This window comes from Jaculus jaculus, chromosome 1 (genome assembly GCF_020740685.1).
Source record: "Jaculus jaculus isolate mJacJac1 chromosome 1, mJacJac1.mat.Y.cur, whole genome shotgun sequence".
Classification (NCBI taxonomy): Eukaryota; Metazoa; Chordata; class Mammalia; order Rodentia; family Dipodidae; genus Jaculus; species Jaculus jaculus.
The window spans coordinates 24,254,988-24,277,598 of record NC_059102.1 but is presented as its reverse complement, the minus strand read 5'-3'; the positions used below and the strand labels follow the sequence as shown (position 1 = coordinate 24,277,598).

At 40.0% G+C, this 22,611-nt stretch overlaps 1 protein-coding gene across 3 annotated transcripts in view; it reads left to right on the top strand.

Moving 5' to 3' along the window:
• The window catches only part of Mxi1 (MAX interactor 1, dimerization protein), an 83,981-nt gene that overhangs the window by 29,964 nt on the left and 31,406 nt on the right, over positions 1 to 22,611 (top strand). For all 3 annotated transcript variants that reach the window (XM_045140530.1, XM_004659355.2, XM_045140538.1), the window contains exon 3: positions 14,221 to 14,250. In XM_045140530.1, the coding sequence (XP_044996465.1) occupies positions 14,221 to 14,250 (30 nt within the window). The remainder of the gene's footprint in view (positions 1 to 14,220; positions 14,251 to 22,611) is intronic.

The following is a 22,611-nucleotide window of genomic DNA, read 5'->3' as shown; positions in this document are numbered from 1 at the left end:
TATAATATGCTACTTGCACAGAAAGTTCTTCAACATGCATTATATTCTCATTTGGATTTCAGAACATTCTGTGAAGTGGCGTTACCCGCACCCATTTTGATGAGGAAATGACTTGTGCTTTGGTAACTTCCATACGTAGAGCTGATGAGTTCAGTCCCTGACATTTGTTTCTCTAGGGTCAGCAGCATGGTACTTAGTGATCATTTATTTAAAAATTAAGACTCATGGCTGCAACCTGAAATCTTATGTGAGTGTTCTGCTTCTCTGTTCAGCTAAATGCTTGAAACATATTTTGTGCCTGCGGCATTTAATGCCTTCCTACCAGTGCCCTTTGCTAACCCTTTATAAATAATTTTTTAAAGTTTTTATTAGCTACTGGAACTGCTGTCTCTTTTGTAATATTTTATTTATTATTTATTTGCAAGCACAGGAGAGAATGGGTGTGCCAGGGTCTCTTGCTACTGCAAACAGACTTCAGGTGCATGCGCCACTTTGTGCATCTGGCTTTATGTGGATGCTGAGGAATTGAACCCAGGTCATTAGGCTTTGCTAGCAAGCACCTTTAACTGCTGGGCCATCTCTCTAGTCCCTGAAACTGCTGTCATGAAAGTAATTAGCAAATGAATTTGTGTTTCCCTGACATAAAAGTACTGTTTGTATATTAGAAAAATATCATGTGCATATATATATACATATATATATGCATACATATATATATACACATAACATATGAAAATAATACAAGATGGTGTAAAAAGCCATTTTTGTGTCAGATTCCAAGTCCAGAGCAAATTATTATAGACAAAGTATGACAATAGGTAATTGTAAGAATGCTATGGATTCCCAGTGTATAACTGTCCATTGATTAACCTCAACATGCATTTAGGAACATACAGAGATTATATTATTTTGGTATTAGAGCAATATTTTTAAAATTTTGTATCTATTTAGTATTTTAGAAAGAGAGAAGAGAAGGGATATTATGGAGAATGGAGTTTCAAAGGGGGGAAAGTGAGGGGAGGGAGGATATTACCATGGGATATTTTTTATAATCATGGTGCATCAGGGCCTCAGCCACTAAAAGCGAATTTTGGATACTGCAGCATCAGGTGAGTATGTGTGACCTTTTGCTTGCCTCACCTTTGTGCATCTGGCTTACGTGGGATCTGGATAGTTGATTATGGGTTCTCAGGCTTCTCAGGCAAGTGCCTTAACCGCTAAGCTATCTCTCCAGACCTAGAGCAACATTTTTTATTATAGGAAAAATGTTTTATGGGGTTGGAGAGATGGCTTAGTGGTTAAGATGCTTGTCTGCAAAGCCTAAGGATCCAGGTTCACTTCTCCAGGACCCATATAAGCCAGATGCACAGGTGGTACATGGTATCTGGAGTTCGTTCGCAGCAGCTAGAAGCCCTGGAGTGCCCATTCTCTCTCTGTCTCTCTCTTTCTCTGTCTTCCTCTTTCTCTCACTCAAATAATTAAGAATAAATATTAAAAAGATAGAAAACTTTTTATGTAAGACTAATTTCTCATTGGAGAAAATGTGTGAATCCTGTATATAATTTTGTTATTAATGTTACTATATACATTTCAGGAAAATGTGTTCTGGATTTTTGTTTTTGTTTTTGTTTTTCGAGGTAGGGTCTCAGTCTAGCCCAGGCTGACCTGGAATTCACTGTATAGTCTCAGGGTGGCCTCGAACTCAGGGAAATCCTCCTACCTCTACCTTCCGAGTGCTGGGATTAAAGGCGTGTTCCACCATGCCTGGCTTTGTTTTTGTTTTTTGAGGTAGGGTTTCATTCTGGGTTTTCAATTTCTGTAATAAAAGCCTGCTGGAATTTTGATTAGGATTACTTTGAATCCGTAGATTAAATATGGAAGACTTAATACATCTTAATAATAATATTGACTCTTCTAATTATTGAACATGGTAAGTCATGACACTTATTAAATTATTTAGATATTTTAAAATTTCATGTTTCTCTAGTTTTCAGAGTGTAGGTCATACAAATATTTTGTTAGATTTTCCCTTAAATTTTTTTTTTTTTTTGAGGCAAAGATGGAAGCTTTTATTTGGGAAAAGCACAAGCTGCCAAGACTGACTCTCAAGAGCAGAGCCCAGCCACTCCCTTAAATATTTTTTGATGCTATCATAAGTGACAATTGAACTTGACATACTGACCATTCTAATAATTTGTATATTCTTTAGAATTTTCTAAATAATTTTTAAAAATTTATTTGCAAGTAGAGAGAATAAATGAAAATGGACATGCCAAGGTCTAATGCCACTGCAAATGAACTCCAGACACATGGACTGCTTTGTGCATCTGGCTTTACCTGGGTACTAGGATACCGAACCCAGGTCTTAAGGCTTTGCAAGCAAGTGCCTTTAACTGCTGGGCTGGATCTTCCCCCTCCTTAGGATTTTCTTAATAGATAAGTGTTCTTTGGGTGGGTGCTAGGAGTTGAACCTGGACCCTAGCTTACTCTTAAGCACATGCTCTTAACCAGAGAGTTGCACTACCTGAACGTCTTAAATAGATGTTTGTAAAATACATTTTTATTTCTCCCTTCACGTGAGGTACGATTTTTTCTTTTCTTGTGCAGATTAGAAGTGATGGCAATGAATATTACTGTGCCTAATTAGGAAAGAAAATAGTCTTTCATCATTGAGTGATTCCTTTTGTAAATATGCATTTCAGGTTAAGGAAATGCCTCTACTAATTTGTGAGGAGAATTTTTGTTTTTTGCATGAAAGGATGGTAAATTTTGTCAAGTGCTTTTTCCTTATTTATTCCACATTTTATGTCTGGCTTAGGTGGGTAGCTTGGGAATTGAACCTGAGCCTACAGGCCTTTCTAGCAAGTGCCTTTAACCACTGAGCAGTTTTTCTAGACCTGACCAGGCTGTGTTTTATCTTTTTCTTTTTTTCTCCTGTTAATATAAAGGATTGAATTGATTTTTGGTTTTTTTAATGTTTATTTATTTATTTGAAAGTGACAGACAGAGAGAGAGAGAGAGAGAGAATGGATGCGCCAGGGCCTCCAGCCACTGCAAACGAACTCCAGACGCGTGCGCCCCCTTGTGCATCTGGCTAACGTGGGTCCTGGGGAATCGAGCCTCAAACTGGGGTCCTTGGGCTTCACAGGCAAGCGCTTAACCACTAAGCCATCTCTCCAGCCCTGATTTTTGAATATTAAACTAACCTTACATTCTTGTACTAAACACTACTAGGCCATTTTATATTTTATACTACTATAAGTATTGATCTTTTATGTTGTTGTTCCGTTTTGTTTTTTGAGGTAGGCTGACCTGGAACCTTGTCACACATGAACACATGATCCTGCCCCCTCAGCCTGTGAGTGCTGGGATTAAAGGCATGTGCCATCGTTTCCAGCTTTGTAGTACTGATCTTAGCCACTCAGAATTGGCACAAACTGCCCAGGCCCCAACATATCTGCTCTCACTATACATTTCAGGCACAAGTTCAGGAGTCCCAAAGTCACTCTTATTTTTTGATTACCTGGCTAAAAATTCAGAAGTCTGTCTGCCTCCTGCTCTAGGTTCAGTAATTATCAAGAACAACTCAGAACTAAGGAAAGTACTCATGTTTTATTATAAAATAAGACCTGCCAAGTGAAGATATGGAAAGTGGGGTCTGAAACCATCCTGGAAGCAGAGCCTTCTCCACATAGAATCTGAGTGCCTTACCCTGCTGGTACTAACCCTCCAGCCAAGATGTCCACCCGAACCTCAAGTTCTATAGCTTTTATTTGAGGATGCTGTTAGATAGACATGGTTGATTGAATATTGACTATGTGACTGAACTCACTCCCTAACACCTCTCCTCTCCCTGGAGGTTAGACTAACACTGGTTAGTCAAGCCTCACCTCTCTCATCACATGGTTGATTTTTCCACCATGACCAACTTTCATGGTGAGTCATCTCCTTAGCAAAATAAACTCAGGTATAATCTAGGGCCTCACAGTGAAGAATGAAATTGCCAAAATCGTAGAATCATGCCTAGGGATGAGGAGGCAGAAAAACCTAATACTAATATTAATCCTAACAGTTGTGGCAATATCTTTCCATATGTTGTTGGGTTGAGTTTGCTGACATTTTCTGTAGAAGTTTTATGTCACTATCCATGAGCTATCTGTTCTGTTGTTGTTTTTTTTTTTTTGGTCTTGTCTGCTTTCCATATAATTTCTTTGTTAAGTCTTGGTATCAGGCTAATGCTGCCCTCATAAAATTAATGAGGAAGTATTCCCTGTTTGTTTCATTGTTTAAAGATTTTATGTATATCTTTTTATTTTATTCCTTAATTACTTGGTAAATTTTGCTAATGAATTCTTTGGGCTTGGAGTTTTCTTTGTGTTTGTGAACTATTAAAAATTCCCTTTAAAGGGGAAAGTGTGTGTGGGGGGGAGGGAATTACCATGGGATATTTTTTTTATAATCATGGAAAATGCTAATAAATTTTTTTTTAAATTCCCTTTAATATATACAGTACCATTAAGGGACAATCATTTTCCGTTATTTATTTTAAGAAACTTGTCTTGCTGGGTATAGTGATGCACGCCTTTAATCCCAGCACTCAGGAGGCAGAGGTAAGAGGATCGCCATGAGTTCGAGGCCACCCTGAGACTCCATAGTGAATTCCAGGTCAGCCTGGGCTACCTGGAAAAAAAAAAGTGTATAACTTATATATGTTTATGTTGTGTGCCAAAATATTTGTCAGACTTAAATTGCTATATTTGAAGTAAAAGTTGATTTTTTATAGAATGCAGTGGTTTTTATTTTCCTTGTTTATTAAAATGGATGTGTGTATGTGTGTGTGTGTATATAGACAAGTGTACTGACATTGTATAGGACTCAGTGAATTTTCACGAAACTCCAGAGAGAATTTCATATACATTTAAAAAAATTTATTTATTTATTTATTTATTTATTTGAGAGTGACAGAGAAAGAGGCAGAGAGAGAGAGAGAGAGAGAGAGAAAGAATAGGCACACCAGGGCCTCCAGCCACTGCACATGAACTCCAGATGCATGCTCCCCCTTGTGCATCTGGCTAACATGGGTCCTAGGGAACCGAGCCTTGAACTGGGGTTCTTAGGCTTCACAGGCAAGCACTTAACCGCTAAGCCATCTCTCCAGCCCTCATACACGTTTTCAGAAACCACTCTCCTGGTTTTGAGTTACTGTTACTCTCTCCTGAGGTGACCACTGTTGTAACAGGACCTCCTGTATGCTAGGCAAATGCTGTACCCCGAGTTACCTTTCCAGCTCCTAACTTTTTATACTGTGAATTCATTTTACCAATTTGAAATCTTAATGTGAAATGAAATCTAACATTAGTTAGGTAGGCTTTTTTGGCAGTTTGTGCTTTTTTGGCATGTCTTACTAGTTTTTTAACTAATTTTTTTAAACAGTATTTAAAATTTTTTTTTGTTTATTTTTATTTATTTATTTGAAAGTGACAGAGAAAGAGGCAGAAAGAGAGAGAGAGAGAGAAAGAGAAAGAATGGGCGCACCAGGGCTTCCAGCCACTGCAAAAGAACTCCAGACATTTGTGCCCCCTTATGCATCTGGCTAATGTGGGTCCTGGAGAATTGAGCCTCGAACCGGGGTCCTTAGGCTTCATAGGCAAGTGCTTAACTGCTAAGCCATTTCTCCAGCCCAACTAATTAATTTTTGAGGCAGGGTTTCACTCTAGTCCATGCTGACCTGGAACTCACTCTATAGCCTAGGCTGAACTGGATCTCATGGCAATCCTTCTAACTCAGCTTCCTGAGTGTTGGAATTAAAGACGTGGGCCACCATGCCCAGCTATGCTTTTTTTTTTTTTGCTTGTGAGTGTGTAATGTGCTGTGCTGTGTGTGTATGTATGTGTGTGGTGTGGTGCCTCATACACTTGCCTGCAGTGGACAGAGGAGGGTGCTCACCTATAGTGGCTGGAGCAGAATGCCTGGTGTCCCACTCCATCACTCTTCTTCCCTGTCTTGTTTTGAGCCAGGGTCTTGCTGATTCTAGAGCGTTCAGGGCCCCAAAGAGTCTCGGGTCTCTTTTCCCTACAGGACTGCGGTTACAGACATGCACAGTCGTGTCCAGCTGTTCTTGTGCTATCTGGACAGTTGAATTCTGGTGGTCTCAGACCCTGTGGGGCCTTAGTGCTTTCACAGGAAACCTACTTAACCATTGAGTCATCTCTCTAGCCCTATCTTGCTCTTTTTAAAATTATTATTATATTACAGGTTGTGGCAATTAATCCATATAATTGCAAAGCCATTATTGCATAGTATTATAATATTTCACAATTTCTCCATTCTATGTTAATCTTTGAGTTTTCTGTTTGGGCACTGTATGAATAGTGTTACGTGAATATTTTCTCTATGTCTTTGCTGAACATATATTAGTTTGGTTATACCTATGAGTGAAAATGGTGAGTTACAAAGTACGTATGTTCAGCTTTATATTTAAGTTTTAAGGAAAAAAGTCAAGTTCTTGGTTACAGTTATTGTTGTGCATCATTTTTTTTGATACAAGTCATTGTAGGAATAGTTTCTGTGGTGAGTATGGTTTTGTCATTACAGAAAAAAATACATATTTTAGGAGTTTTTTCCCTAATAGTTTTCAGTATTTAAGTCTTACTGTCTTTAGTGTCTTTTTTATATTTTTTATTTATTTACTAGAGATAGAGATAGGGAGAGAGATTGAGAGTGAGAATGGGCATGCCAGGACCTCCAGCAAACAGACTCCAAATGCATGTGCCGTCCTGTGCATCTGGCTTACATGGGACCCAGAGAACCAAACCAGGGTCCTGAGGCTTCACAGGCATGTGCCTTAACTGCTAAGCCTTCTCTCTAGCCCCTGTCTTTAATGTCTTTTAAAAAATCAGGTATATGCACATAAAAATCACTGGTGAAAACAAATGGGCAAACATACTATTTTAAAAGAAAAAGAATACTAAAAATGCTTTGAAATTTACTACTGCACAAATTGCTGTAGTTTTTCTTTGTCCTTAGAGGCCCCAACCAGCTGCTCTAGTGGCAGTGGTCAGTTTTTCTCGATTTTTCTTTTTTCTTTTTCAAGGTAGGGTCTCACTCTAGCCCAGGCTGACCTGGAAATCACTCTGTAGTCTTAGGGTGGCTTCAAGCTCATGGCAAGTCTCCTACCTCTGCCTCCTGAGTGCTGGGATTAAAGGCGTGCGCCACCACGCCCGGCTTGTTTTTCTCGATTTTTGAGTATATAAACGACATGCCTTAAGTTACTCATTAGAAGATGCTCATTTGGCTTCATCATGTGGAAGAGCACATCCACTGCATACTTTAGGGTTAGCAAGTAAATGAAACACAAACGTTCAGTAATTGAAAGCTGGCTCGCTGCTTTAATGCAGAGAGATCTCTGTTGTCAGAAGAAGGTGTTAGTTCTGTAATGGAGGCTTGTGTTCTTCCACAGGAGCGCTACTTTTGAGTCAGACTTTACCATTTTGTACAGTTTTAGTTCTATGCTTCATTTCATTGTCTGCCACCAAACTGTGCCCTAAAGGGTACAAAGTTCATGTATTAGAACCATGTAGTCACGAAAGCTCACAGATCTAGTTGAGATAATGGTACCTGCCCATCCAAACATGAGATGCATTAGGATGGCTCTCCTAAGTGATGTTACTGTAAAAACAACTACCTGTGATTCAGTCATACAGTGATAGAGGTGTCTTTGTGCTCTTGGAAGTTTTTAAGCATTCAGAGTAAGGATGTCTCAAAGGCAGACAACTTACTGGTATAGGCTCTCAGAGATACATTTTATTTGAATGGAAATAAAAATCAGCTAATAATTGTATTATTATTCTCTGAACCTTTCAGAGAATTTATAATTAAATATTTCAGTGACACATTATTGAAAGGGCCTGGTTGGATATGTAGGCTCTCAAAGAAGTAAAGGGGTTGTCTCTGAATATGCCATGTGCAATACAATTACGCATTTATTAGTAACATTGTTTGGATTGTTAGTTTCCCTGTGTACATATAATTAGGCATCTTTCTCTCTGTCGTACTGCTAACCCCTGTACTGGCTGATTAACTGGCTGAATGACCAAGTGGCTTCAGTCTTATCTGTCTTTCAGTTTTTCTTTCCCTGATTATAATGGTTTATTTGAGTATTTGATTCCAAATGTTACTGATACCCTGTCAGACTGTCTCATGGTTACCTGGGGCTGGGGAGAGTGCAAGCCATTGGCCTGAGTTCAGTAGCACCCATAGAAAGCTTATGCCAAGTGATACACGCGTCTCTAGTCCAGGTGCGCCTGCTGCAGTGGAGGTAGAACCTGGAGGATCCTGAAGCGCGTGGGCCAGTTAAGCTGGAGCATGCAGTGGCAACCTAAGAGCGCTTGATTTTCCGGGTTCGATTTCCCAGCACCCAGGGCAACACGCACCTGTTACCTCATTCCGTTGGAGAGAAAAGACCTGAGAATTGCTGGAGCTCATTTGGAAACGGCAGCTTTGGGTTTAGTGAGACTCCATCTCAAAGAAACATGCAGATGAGTGCAAAAAGGAGGATGCCCAGCATTCTCCTCTGGCCTCTGTACACAGGCAGAGTTCACACCCCGCCATACCAAGAAAAAAGAGAAAACAAGAGGCCCTGTCCCATATGGAAGGGGAAAGAAGAGGACAAGCCCAAGCTTGCCTCAGACCTCCGCACATGTGCTGTGGCGCGCGTGGGCCCATGCACTCACACAGAAACACGCACACAAAATAAAAACAATCTTGGGCTGGAGAGATTCTCTCAGTGGTTAATGCACTTTGCCAGCAAAGCCTAAGAACCTAGACTAGATTCCTTAGCACCAGTACAAGGTGGTGCATGAGTCTGGAGTCCTTTGCAGTGGCTGCAGGCCCTGGCGTGCCCTTGCTCCCTCCCTCCCTCCCCCCCCCCCATCTGTATTTTTCTGCTTGCAAATAAATAAGATATATTATAATTTTTTTTTTTTTTCTGAGGTAAGGTATCACTCTGGTCCAGGCTGACCTGGAATTAACTCTGTCATCTCAGGGTGGCCTTGAACTCATGGCAATCCTCCTACCTCTGCCTCCCGAGTGCTGGGATTAAAGGCGTGCACCACCACACCTGGCTATAAATAAGATATTTTAAAAGATCTTAAAATTATACAGGCAGGATGGCACAGGTGTGTAATCCTAACACTTGAGAAGCTGGGGCCAAGAGGATTACAAGTTTCAGGCCAGTTTGGGCTACATAGTAAAATCCCACCTCAAATAATAGTAATAAAAATTAATATTCACTGAATAATTACACTGTACTAAATGCTTTCACATTTTTTTTTTCCTCTACTCAAGATAAACCCAGCCAAGGCAGACAGAAATATTTGGGTCTTACAAATGAGGAAACTGAATCAGGTTAAGTAATTTGTCCCAAACTAACGCAGTTCCTCACTAAGCTCAAAGCTTTTTCCTGTAACCGCAGGGCTCTTTATGACCTCTGTACATTCACTGGTTTGGCTTTGGACATTGCATTTCTGCTTGTTTGCTTATCTTATCCCTTTATTTGGAATGCCACCCTTTTAGCAGATTCCAGACTTCACTAATAGTAAAGTGTACGTCATATAAGCCCAGATAAAGTGCTACCTTCTTCTAATTTTTTCCCCTAGCTCCATTTGAAGCAAACTCTTCCATCTTTGAATCCCACAACATGTTAATGCCTTGCTTCATTTATTAATTTTAACTGAAGTTACAATTATTCCTGCACATTTGTAAATTTATTCTGATTCCCTATAGCCTAAGATAGCCTTGGACATTTAAAGTATTCAGTATTTGTTAACTTTATATTAAATGCAAAAAATTTTAAAGTAGGAGTAAAAGTAAGAATATGGCAATATAGGGCTGGAGAGATGGCTTAGCGGTTAAGCGCTTGCCTGTGAAGCCTAACGACCCCGGTTCAAGGCTCAGTTCTCCAGGACCCATGTTAGCCAGATGCACAAGGGGGCACACGCATCTGGAGTTCGTTTGCAGTGGCTGGTAGCCCTGGCGCGCCCATTCTATCTCTCACTCCATCTGCCTCTTTCTGCCTCTGTCACTCTCAAATAAATAAATAAAAATGAACAACAACAACAAAAAAAAAAAGAATATGGCAATATGGTAATGATCAGTAAGTATGTTTGTGATCATTTTGTTTCTTGTTATTTGGAAATCTTGGTAAATTTTGTTGGTGGTATAACTTAGTATGGTATACATTTCTCAGTTTGGTGAAAAAGTTGTTAGCTTTTTTTTCTTTAAAAAAAAACAATAGAGAAAAGCCTATTCAAAAGAGGTAGAAAGAACCTGCTGTTTTAATTTTGTTCACAGCAGTGGGTCAGATTATGTTCTTTTGGCCCCAGCTTTTTATAATGGGCTCAATCTAATATTGGAATTCCACAATTGGTTATCATTCAGTATATTATCTTTTGCATTTATGGATATCAGTGGGATTGCCAGATTGTTTAGAATAAGCTCATGGTAGACTAGAATCCACTCTTCTATAAGCATGTTTCCATTTTTATGTGTGGATTATCTCTCATTTTTGTCTTACTTGTTTTAAGTTTTCTTCTCAGAGAAAATCATTTACATCTGTATTTTCTTGGCAAGAGGGGCAGGGAGTCTCATCATTGTCCAGCCATTAATACATGGAGGATTTGTTGTTTTGTAACTATAAAATATGCCATTTCCCACTTCTAACTTATTGCTTTAGTATTTCATTCAAACAATAAAAAGTATTCAAAACTTTTAATATATGGTGGTAGGAATTTCATTATAATTTATTGAGTTTTGAGCTCTGTGTCTCTGCTGAATTAGAAGACCTATGTTTTTATTGTTTACTCCATCTGAATTGTACGTATTTTTGCTGTTAATTTTTTTGAACTCTTGAAACATCCTAAGGCTTTTTTCACATTTTTGAGGAAGAAGTCCTTTATATTGTCATTGAAATAATATCAGTTTTTTTCCATCCCATATACCTTGGACATTATAGCTGGGTGTGGTGACACACGCCTTTAATCCCAGCACTCTGGAGATAGAGGTAGGAGGATTGCCATGAGTCCGAGGCCACCCTGAGACTCCATAGTGAATTCCAGGTCAGCCTGGACTAGATTGAGACCCTACCTTGAAAACCAAAAAAAAAAAAAAAAAAAAACCAACCCCAAAACCCCACAAATATAACTCGGACATTATGAAACTGTTAAGAAAGCAAAAGGTAGACAGGAGACAGTAACTCAAAAAGGTCTTTTGGAGCTGGAGAGATGGTTTAATGGTTAAGGCACTTGCATGTGAAGCCTAAGGACCCAGGTTTGACTCCTCAGAGCACACCTAACCCAGATGCACATGGATGGCATGTATCTGGAGTTCATTTGCAGTGGCTGGAGGCCCTGGCATGCCTGTTATCTCTCTCTCTCAATAAATAACTAAAAATAAAATGTAAAAAAATATATAAGAAGGCCGGGCATGGTGGTGCACGCCTTTAATCCCAGCACTCAGGAGGCAGACGTAGGAGAATCACTGAGAGTTCAAGGCCACCCTGCGACTACATAGTGAATTCCAGGTCAGCCTAGACTAGAGTGAGACCCTACCTCACAAAACTATATATATACACACACATACACATAGACATATACCTATATATGTGTGTGTGTGTATGTATGAAATGTCTGTTGGACTATGACAGTGGGTAAATTTCTATAAATTATAAGGTCCACAAAATACTGAAGTTTTAGGAACCTGGGGTTGGGGAGATAGCTCAGTCAGTAAAGTGCTTGTCTTGCAAGCATGAGGATCTGAGTTCAGATTCCTAACACCTACCTAAATGCTGGGCAGGTGTGGTAGCCAGTGGTTAGGAGGTGGAGAAGGCAAGCTGATTAGATAGACTGACTAGAGTAGCTAGGCTAGTGAGAGACCTTGTCTCAGTAAGTAAGGTGCAGTGACAGAAGACACCTCACATCAGCCTCTGCCCTTCACACACATGCACACGTGTGCATACATGCATGCACACCACATGCATATACAAAATATTTAAGAATCTGATTATTAAATATCTGTTGAATGAAGATAAGATGAAAGCAACCAGTAATTTAATATTCAGAAAGGTTTTGACATTAACAGTATGTAAAATGATTAAGGTTTTGGTTCTAGTAATAAAAACGTAAATTCTACTTTATAAAACTTCCATCGTTGGGGTTGGAGAATTGGTTCAGCAGTTGCAGGCACTTGCTAGCAAAGCCTGAAGGCCCAGGTTCTATTTATTAGCCAACGTGAAGCCAGATGCACAAAGTGTCTGCAGTTTGTTTGCAGTAACAGGCGGCCCTGGCATGCCAAATCTCTCTATCCCCTCTCTCTCTTTCAAATAAGTAAATTAAAAAAAAAACAACTGTTGTTAATTCTGAAGCACTACAAAAGTAGCACCTTTTTTTCAAGGGAGAAATAGTTAACAGTTCTAGTAGTAACTAGTCGATTACATTTTGCTGTCATTTGAGGCAAATATGGCCATTCCTTAGTATCTGTGGAGAATTAGTTGCCCACAGATACTAAGGAACCCCTGCAGGTAAACAAAATCTGCTGACACCAAGGTCCTTTGTATAAAATGGTACAGTACTTGAATATAGCTTCTGCTCATATATTTTTATATTATTTCTAGATTACTTAAGATAAATTATATGTAAATAGTTGGTGCCCTGGGGACTAATAAAAATCTCTGTACATATTCAGAATCAACACAGTATTTTTTTCCAAATATTTTAAATGTGCAATTAGTTAAATCCACAGAATTGGAGCCCATACATAGGGAGGGCTAACTATATTGTTCTACTTCTTCGTAAATGAAGAAACAGCACAGAGAAATGAAGGGACTTTACTAAGGCCATAGCATCTGAACCTAGGTATTCTGGTCTTAGATTCTGAGCCCATAGCCTTCACTCAGTAGTGGTTCTTATTAGGGGGTTAAAAGCTTGGAATTTGGAGATAGAGTCCCTGACTGAATTCATATCTACTGCATGACCTTTGGGCTTTAGCCTGCCTGCACATTCTTGTTTATAAAACAAGAGTTGTTACAGGCATTGTGACAGGAGGATTGTAAATGTGAGGCTAGTCTGGACTCCATAGAAAAATCCTGTCTCAAGTGATATTGTATTTTAATTGCTTAGCACAGTTTAGCAGATTCCTCAGTCGGTTTTTGTTCAGTAGAATGGTAAGTATCTTTACGATACTAAGGCAGAATGAAAAAGAGAAAATAACCAATGCTAGCATTTTGGGTTGTATCCTTTTAGTCTTTGAAAATATTAATTAATAGGGAGAGAGAGGGAGAGAAAGGATGCTCCAGGGCCTCCAGCCACTGTAAATGAACTCCAGATGCATGTGCCACTTTAAGCATATGGCTTACGTGGGCACTGGGGAATTGAACACAGGTCCTTAGGCTTTGCAGGTAAGTGCCTTATCACTAAGTCATCTCTTCAACCCCCGTTTGAGTCTTTAAAAGCATGACCCTTAGTTTTTATTAATGTATATCTTTTAAAAATGGTTAGTATATTTTCTGTCTTATATGATTTTTTCTTATTTATGCTTCACACAAAAGGCAGGAAGATTTGAACTTGTCTGTTTCATGTAGCTGTAAGACATCTTATTTTTTTCTTTTTAAACAAAAGTGGGATTATGTTTTAGTTAATTTAAAGTATTGACATATCTGGAATGGAGAGATGGCTTCATGGTCAAGGCGCTTGCCTGTGAGGCCTAAGGACCCAGGTTCGATTCTTCAGGTCCCACGTTAAGCAGTTGTACATCGTGGCATATGCATTTGGAATTCATTTGCAGTCAGTGGCTAGAGGCCCTGGTGCTCCCATTGTTTCTCTTCACCCCCCAATCTAAAATAAGTAAATAAAATTTAAAAAATTATTGACATATCTATAACCCAACAAAATGAAAGATGATGTAAGTAGGCAAGGGAGCATGTATTAGTTTTCTATTAAACTAACAATGAAATTCCAGTTTCAGAACAGAGTTAACCAAATCACCTGCATGCACCATCCTAATGAATGTAGGTTCTTTCTTTTTGCTGAGTGATGTTGTAGAAGTCTAACCATTGCATTGTTAAATTCACTGGCTGTGGTATAACAGTAACTAAACCTAAACCAATCCTCCTTCCTGTAACCTTCTTAAGCAGCAGGGCTAATACTTTCTCTTTTCCTCTTCTTTTAGATCTACACACAATGAGCTGGAAAAGAATCGGTGAGTCAATGATGTGCAGCTTTCATCTACGTTTAAAAAGCAAACACAACATTTTACCTATGAAAATGTGATAGTGTATATATAGTTGTGATCTTATTTTTAAAATGTGCAGTTTGCTATGATTCTGGCACATTATTATTTATTTGAGAGCGAGAAAGAGGAGGGAGGGAGAGAGACAGGAAGAGAGAGAGAATGAGAATGGGCATGCCAGGGCCTCCAGCTACTGCAAACAAACTCCAGACACAGGCGCCACTTTGTATATCTGGCTTATATGGGTCTTGGGGAATTGAACCTAGGTCCTTTGGCTTTGTAGGCAAGCACCTTAACCACTTAGGCCATCTCTTCAGCCCCCATTATGTTTCTTTTAAAAGACTTAGAAAATAAGCTCATTCTTTTAGAAGTAAGCTTTTAAAGAGCACTTAAATTTGAATTTATGGGATAACTTCCCCGTCTTTCAGAACAGGAAGCTGTAATAGGCTTAAGCATGGTCTTGCTAAAGGATTAGGTTTCTGGAGTATGTAACAAACATGACAAACTGGAGTGTATCGAGTCTTTGCAGTTTGTTCATTCAGCAAATATTTGGCAGCCATGAACTATATCTATATAACATGACTAATACATATCAGATAAGAGTAGTCACAGCTTTGTGGGGGCGAGAGGCAGCAGTTAGTGTGGTACTGAAGACTATTTTGGAAGGCCACTTGATACCTCTTTACAGAGAGGCTTGGAAGGTTCTGCAGAAGACAGTAAGTGAGCACTGTGTGCTCAGGAAGCTGTAAGAGGTTCAGTGTGAGTATAAAAGATTGTAGCACGAGGTCATCCAGGGCACATGTTGAGAGTCTTGTCAGCTCTACTGAAGAGTTGATTTGTCCTGAGAGCAATAGGTGGCAGCTATTTATTTTAAGATGGGTTGTCATATGGTCAGGTTTGGAAAGAGCACTTTGGCTACAGTGTAAAGAATTGGTTGTTGGGGAGTGGGCTACCAGAGGCATGAAATCCCTTGTGAAAGCTATTGCAGTAATGCAGGAAGGAGATAATTATGGCCATAGCGATAGAAACCCACAAGGAGAGTATGGAATAGAAGCAATGTTAGCTGGCTGTGGATAGTTAAGTTTTAGGTGACATTGCCACTTACTGAGAAAGGCATATCATAAAATGCCAAGTTCAGAAGAAAAACCAGCTGTAGTATTATAACTGGAATTGTCTGTATCAGTCATTTTTTCCCCTAAGGTAGTGTCTTGCTCTAGTCCAGCCTGACCTAGAATTCACTATGTAGTTTCAGGGTGGCCTCGAACTCACAATGATCCTCCTACCTCTGCCTCCCGAGTGCTGGGCTTAAAGGCGTGCGCCACCACACTTGGCTGTACTAGTCATTTTTGACAAGAAAGGTATTATGAACATCAACTTTTTGTCATACCATTCGTTTTATTACTAGAAGAGATCGTACAGATTGACTGGCCCAACTGCTGCATTAGTAATGAGTTTAAATGTCAGATCCTCTTAAAAAGCCTTAACGTAGTCCTTCATGCACTTGGTGGCTTTGATCCCTTTGCACAATGCTCTGTTCATGTTGCTTGTTAAAAGACTGATGATTTGCTGGGCGTGGTAGCGCACGCCTTTAATTCCAGCACTCAGTACTCAGTAGGCAGAGGTAGGAGGATTGCTGTGAATTCAAGACCACCCTGAGACTCCATAGTGAATTCCAGGTCAGCCTGGGCTAGAGTGAGACCCTACCTCGAAAAAACAAAAACAAACAAACAAACAAAAAAAAAGACTGATGATTTGATCATAGTCTCTTCTATCAAATGACTAGAGCTGCCTTGAACACAAGGATTCTGCTTTGTGTCCTTTACATGCAGCAGAGAAGGCTTTAATGTTGACTTCTGTAACTCAGAAGTCAGTGTCTAGTTAAGACATTTTCCTAGTGATAGCAAATCCTCCTCCTAAAGAAATCTCCCCTGGGGGCTGTGGAGATGGCCCAGTGGGCAAAGCGCTTGCCATACAAACATCAGATCCCCCACACCCTCATAAAAGTTGGGCATGGTGGCATGGGCCTAATCACAGCACTGTGGAAGGCAGAGGAGGAGAAACCTGGGTCCTTGCTGGGTAGCTGCTGGGGTGTTTATGCCTCCAAGGATAACTTTAATGTACCTGTAAGTTGTTTAGTGTTTTCCAGTGACACAGGTATAACAGCGTACAAGTCTTATGCTAGGACCTTACCTAAAGCATGGTTCCATCATTTCTTCTTTCTGTTTTTCTTTCAAATTTAACTCCCTCCCCTTTTTGTTGCCATTATCGGTTCTTTTTCCCTTCTGCTCCTGAGTCTTCACTGGAAGGTGATACGGGATTAACTTTTCCAAGAGACATTTTCAAAGGGATTTTTTAATCACTAGAAATAAACTCTAATTTAGTATTAAAAATGGTTTATTACTTTGTAGTTTGGTTTTAAAATCTTACATAGAAAGCTTTCTGAGTTGGGCCCCCCCACCCTCGGGCAAATGCAATGAGAATTAAAGTAGGTGATTTAAAATTTTTTTCCGGGGGTGGGAGGGTATTACCATGGGATATTTTTTATAATCATGGAAAATGTTTAAAAAAATTAAAAAAATTAAAAATAAAAAATAAAATGTTAATAAAAATTAAGAAAAAACAAAAAAAAAATTCCAATTTATATTGGTTTGAGAGAGAAAGGGAGGGAGGGAAGGAGGGAAAGAGAGAGAGAGAGAGAATGAATGGGCATGCACTGTGAACAAACTCAGATGCATGCACTACTTGATGCATGTACCACCTTGTGCATCTGGCTTATGTGGGTCCTGGGGAATCAAACGTGGGTCCTTTGGCTTTGCAGGCAAGTGCTGTAACTGCTAAGCCATCTCTCCAGACCAAAGTAAGTGATTTTAAATATTAGTGGATGGCATAGAAATTCCCAATGGCTCTCTTAATCAATCTAAGTAAAGCCTATAGACGTTGAAGGTCTGGATTCCAGCCTTTGGGAGACGATGGTTAACATGTTCAGGTTCATCCTCTCAGATCTCAGTCTGCAGAAAAGCAGTGGAAATTTGGGGTCTAGGGTACTCAGAGTACTTGGGTTAGATCCACAGTTGTCCCTGAATGCTGGCAGCTCCTTGAGGAGCTTTAGGTAGTTTCAGAATTTATACAGAAGTTCAGACCTCTTTTTGGGTAGTCCCGGGGGCTGACTTCTTACTAGTTCAACGCCGGCAGTGTGAGCGTGGTCTAGGTGGCTCAGAGTACTTGTTACTTGTGCTCTCCCACTGTCTCGCGAGTCCCGCCACAGGTCACCACGGCCCAGGAGCTAGAAACAGAGGGGAAGCAGATGATCTTCAGATGTTCTGCATTCCTCAGAACCTGTACGATGTGTCTCACAGTAAAGGAAATCAAAAAAAGCAGAATTACTTTGCCCACTGGCCTATCTTACGAGTTAGGTCCTATTCAGCACAGATTTTAGATCACTTCATTGCTTTTTCATTTTCTTAATTTGAAGTACTGATGATGTTTTCAACAGTCAACAACTTTAACAGTACTTTAATGGTCAAGAACCTTAATGCTGACTGCAAGAGAGGCCATTTCAGCCTTAATAGCTATCATTCCACTGAAACACGAGGCTTACCCTTACTGCAACTTTGGCAAAGCTGGAAAGGCCAAATGAGGACACTGGCCTAATAATGCCGAGGCAGAGGAGAAATGACTCTTTGTGATAAAAGAGAATGACGTCCAATGAATGGTAATAGGTATCTCCATGTAGAGAGATGTCCGCATACCTCTGAAGAAAAGATAAAAAGTAACATTAATGGAGTTCTTAGAACTGTGTTCCCCTATCATGCAAGGCTATTTTATAATTCTATTTGGTAAGAAAGCAAAAACTGTGGGTCATGATGTTGTTAAAGATAGGCCGTTCTGAGCATCATAATTACAATTTGAAACAAGATAGATATGAACCCAAAACAGTAACCATCACAGACCTGTCTTATCATGAATATGATTGCTGTAGTTAATATCAGTCTTCTTCAGTAATGATACAAAATACCGAGCTTGGCATTGTGAAACATAAGATGAAGTATGAGGTGCAGACTCAACCTTACAACGAAGGCCGTTATGGTTCTGTAGTTATAGGCTCACGTTATTACACTGTAGTTTAGTGACTAATTAATGTGTGGAAAGGTTGCACTGATAGCATTTTCAAACTAAAAACTGAAACCCACTAGTAATCTGTATGACTTACTGAGCCATTTTGAAGTGGAAATAGAATAGAAAATGCCAAAGCACATTACATCAAATGAAGTTAAATGTAGAATTGTGAAACGTGTGTAAACGGAATCATGGTGTTAAATACTATGTGTCATAGTCAAAAAGACTATCCTGAATGGCCGAGATGAACGTATGCTAAACTGTGAAGGAGTCAAACTTGGCTAGACGAGACACATCGGGAGAAGTTCGGTGTGAGCACAGCTGCGGGAGCCGGGAGCTGCATGAGTTGTGTTCAGGAATAGGCCGTCTGAGTAGAACACACTCTGTCCAGTTAGTAGTCGCCGATGAGACCAGAAAGGGAATTTGGGATTGTATTGTGAAAGATTAGTTTGAACTTAATTTTGTTGACAGTGAATATTTGAGGCTTTTTTAGCACAGTTGTAGACACGATCAGATAATTAAGAAGAGGAAGAAAAATAGGGGAGTAACAAGGGAAAGGACTATCTAGGCAGCGTGGCGGTGCCTGCTGTAAGATCAGCACTTGGAGGTGGAGGCAGAGTTCCAGCACATCAGGTGAGCCTTGGCTACATGAGCCTTATCTCAAAAGTATAAAATAAGGGCTAGAGAGACGGCTTAGCAGTTAAGCACTTGCCTGTGAAGCCTAAGGATCCTGGTTCGAGGCTCGATTCCCCAGGACCCACGTTAGCCCGATGCACAAGGGGGCGCACATGTCTACAGTTTGTTTGTTCTCTCTGCCTCTTTCTCTCTCTCAAATAAATAAATAAGTAAACAAAAATATATAAAATAAGCTAAAATAAAAAATAATTTCAAAACCCAGGCATGGTGGCACACACCTTTAATCCCAGCACTCAGGAGGCAGTGGTAGGAGGATCGCTGTGAGTTTGAGGCCAGCCTAAAAAGTACAGAGTGAGTTCCAGTCAGCCTGGGCTAGAAAAGACCCTACCTCAAAAAAAATTTTTTTTTGTTTTTTCCAAAAAAAATGTACTGTTGTAACTACAGAAGTTAGGAGACCAGTTTGTATGTTCTTGAAGTTGTTCATAAAGTAGGCTATAGGAGCCAACACTTGGATGGCAGGATTGAGGAGCGAAGAGAAGAGGGAGGACAAGCATGCTGTAGAAGAAAACATGATTTACTATTTGCTCTCACTATTCTTCCTTTTCATTCTTTGCATAGCAGCCAGTGTGGCCTTTTCAAAGGATATTTTAGATACTATTTCTCTGTTTACAATCCTTCAGTGATTTCTCAGTTGCAGTTTGATAAGATCTATGGCATACAAAATCTTACTACTCTATGATCCTTGTCTCCTGTGGTCCAGCCAACGTGGCTTCCGTCCACACACCTCATGCTTCTTTCCATCTTCAGGATTTTGCACTTGGTGTTTATGAAGCTGTTGCTCTAGTTCTTCATCATTATTTAATTCCAGGTCTCAGGTTTTCTACTCAGAGAATAATAATCGCCCCTCAGGCATTCTGTCTCCAATTTTTTTGTGGGGGGTGTTCGAGGTGAGAGCCCAGGCTGTACTGAAACTCAAGATGTAATCTCAGGCTGGCCTTGAACTCATGGTGATCCTTCTACTGCTGCTTCCCGAGTGCTGGGATTAAAGGTGTGTGCCACTATGTCCAGCTCCTATTTTTTTATGTCACCTTAACATTTATATCTGCCTAGATTACTTATTCATTTGTGTTATTTGACTTCATCCACTAAAACCTAAGTTTTAAGAAGGCAATGAATAATTTGAAGATGAATTTAAGGAAACAATTTTCTTTACAATAAAATCCAAAGCAACAAAATAACCTGGAAATAAATTTTTTAAAAAAGATGAAAGACTCACATACAAAAACTGTAAAACTTTGTTGGAAGAGTTTAAGGAACTCTTAGGGCTAGAAATATGGCTCAGTGGTAGAGAATTTACCTAACATGTGGAAGATCCAGGGTTGAACCCTGGATCCACAAAGGAAAAAAAAAATCCTGTGTCCCTGCATGGGAACATAGTGCTGTTGAGATGGTAATGCTCTTCAGATGGAGTCACAGATTCAAAGCAAGCCTTAACAAGGTGCCCGCTTCCTTTTTGTGCAGCAATTAAAAGTATGGAAATGCAAGATACGCAGAATAACCAAAACAATCTTGAAAAGTAGAATAAAGTTGAAGGGCTTAAATCCTTGGCTCTCAAAACTTACTAGAAAGCTACTAATCAACACAGCAAGCACTGACCTCAGATAGACTAAGAGCAGTGGTACAGAACTGAGTTGGAGGGGGGGGAGGCAAGAAAGAACAGACTTGAGTCCAGAGATCATCCTTCACTTTTATGATCAGCTAATTTTTGACAAGGATTCCAACACCGTTGGCTGTCTTTCCGGTGATGCCGACACAAATGGATTTAACACATAGTGTTGATGTGTGTCAAATAATGAAGGTGGGTCCTTATCTCACACCACATGCAAAAGTTCATTTAAATTGGACCATGCACCTGTATTTAAGAGCTAAAATAACATCATTGGAAGAAAACATACAACTTAATCTTTTTTTTTTCTTTTTTTTTTTTTTTTTGGTTTTTCGAGGTAGGGTCTCACCCTGGTCTATGCTGACCTGGAATTAACTCTGTAGTCTCAGGGTGGCCTTGAACTCACAGCGATCCTCCTACCTCTGCCTCCCGAGTGCTGGGATTAAAGGCGTGCGCCACCACGCCCGGCTCTACAAATTAATCTTTATGACCTTGGGTTAGCAACTGTTTCTTACATATAACAACAAAAGCAGAACCAACAAAAGACATATTAGACTTGCATAAAAATTAAAAGTACAGGCCTGGGCATGGTGGCACAAGCCTTTAATCCCAGCACTTGAAAGGCAGAGGTAGGAGGATTGCCGTGAGTTAGAGGCCACCCTGAGACTACATAGTAAATTCCAGGTCAGCCTGAACTAGTGTGAGACCCTATCTTGGAAAACAAAACAAAACAAAAGTCAAAAATACAGGGGTAGTGGAGTTGGGGGAGAGTGCCTAGTGGTTAAAGGTACTTGCTTTCAAAGTCTGATGACCCAGGTTTAATTCTTAAGCTTGTCGTATAAAGCCAATCCAAAAAGTGGTACAAATGCCTGGCATTCCTTTTGCAGAGGCAAGAGACCCCAGTGAACCATACACTTGCAAATATAAATATAAATATAAATATAAATATAAATATAAATATAAATATAAATATAAATATATGGCTGGAGAGATAGCTTAGAAGTTAAGGTGCTTGCTTGCAAAGCCCAAGGACCCAGGTTTGATTTCCAAGACCTACAAAAGCCAGATGCACAAAGTGGTGCATGCATCTGGAGTTTGTTTGCAGTGGCTGGAAGAACTGGCATGCCATTCTTCCTCCCTCCCTCTGTCTTTCTCTCTCAGATAGATAGATAGAGAGAGAGAGAGAGAAGAAAGGAAAGAAAGAGAGAAGGGAAGAAAGAAAATGAAAAGACAGCCTGAAGAATGGAGAAAACATTCAGCACTCCCTACCTAGTGAGAGAATTGTCCCTGGAATATATAAGGAAAACTTGGGACTAATCAATAAAAAGGCAAATAACCCAATCTGAAAATTGACAAAGAATTTGAATAGCCATTCATCCAAAGAAGATGTACACATAGCCAGTAAGCATTTGGAAAATATCAGTAGTAAGAGAAACGCAAATCAAAAATAGAAGATGCTGGGCTGGAGTGACGGTTCCATTGTTAAGTGCACTTTCTGTGCAAGCACGAGGGTCTGAGGGGCTCCTGAATCCCACTAAGTGTGAATCTCCAGAACCCACGTAAGCAGCTGGGCTTAGCTGCACGTGTCTGTAACCGCAGTCCTCTGTGTGGCCCAGGCTGGAAAGTGCCTGGGGCTCGTGAAGGCGGAGACTGGTGTGCAAAGACTGCAGATGTCATTATTAGATGATGACACTGTCTAGATGACAACATGTTACAATTTCTTTCTTTTTTTTTTTAAATTTTGTTTGTTTATTTATTTATTTGAGAGCAACAGACAGAGCGAGAAAGAGGCAGAGAGAGAGAGAGAGAGAGAGAGAGAATGGGCCACTGCAAACAAACTCCAGATGCGTGCGCCCCCTTGTGCATCTGGCTAACGTGGGACCTGGGGAACCGAGCCTCGAACCGGGGTCCTT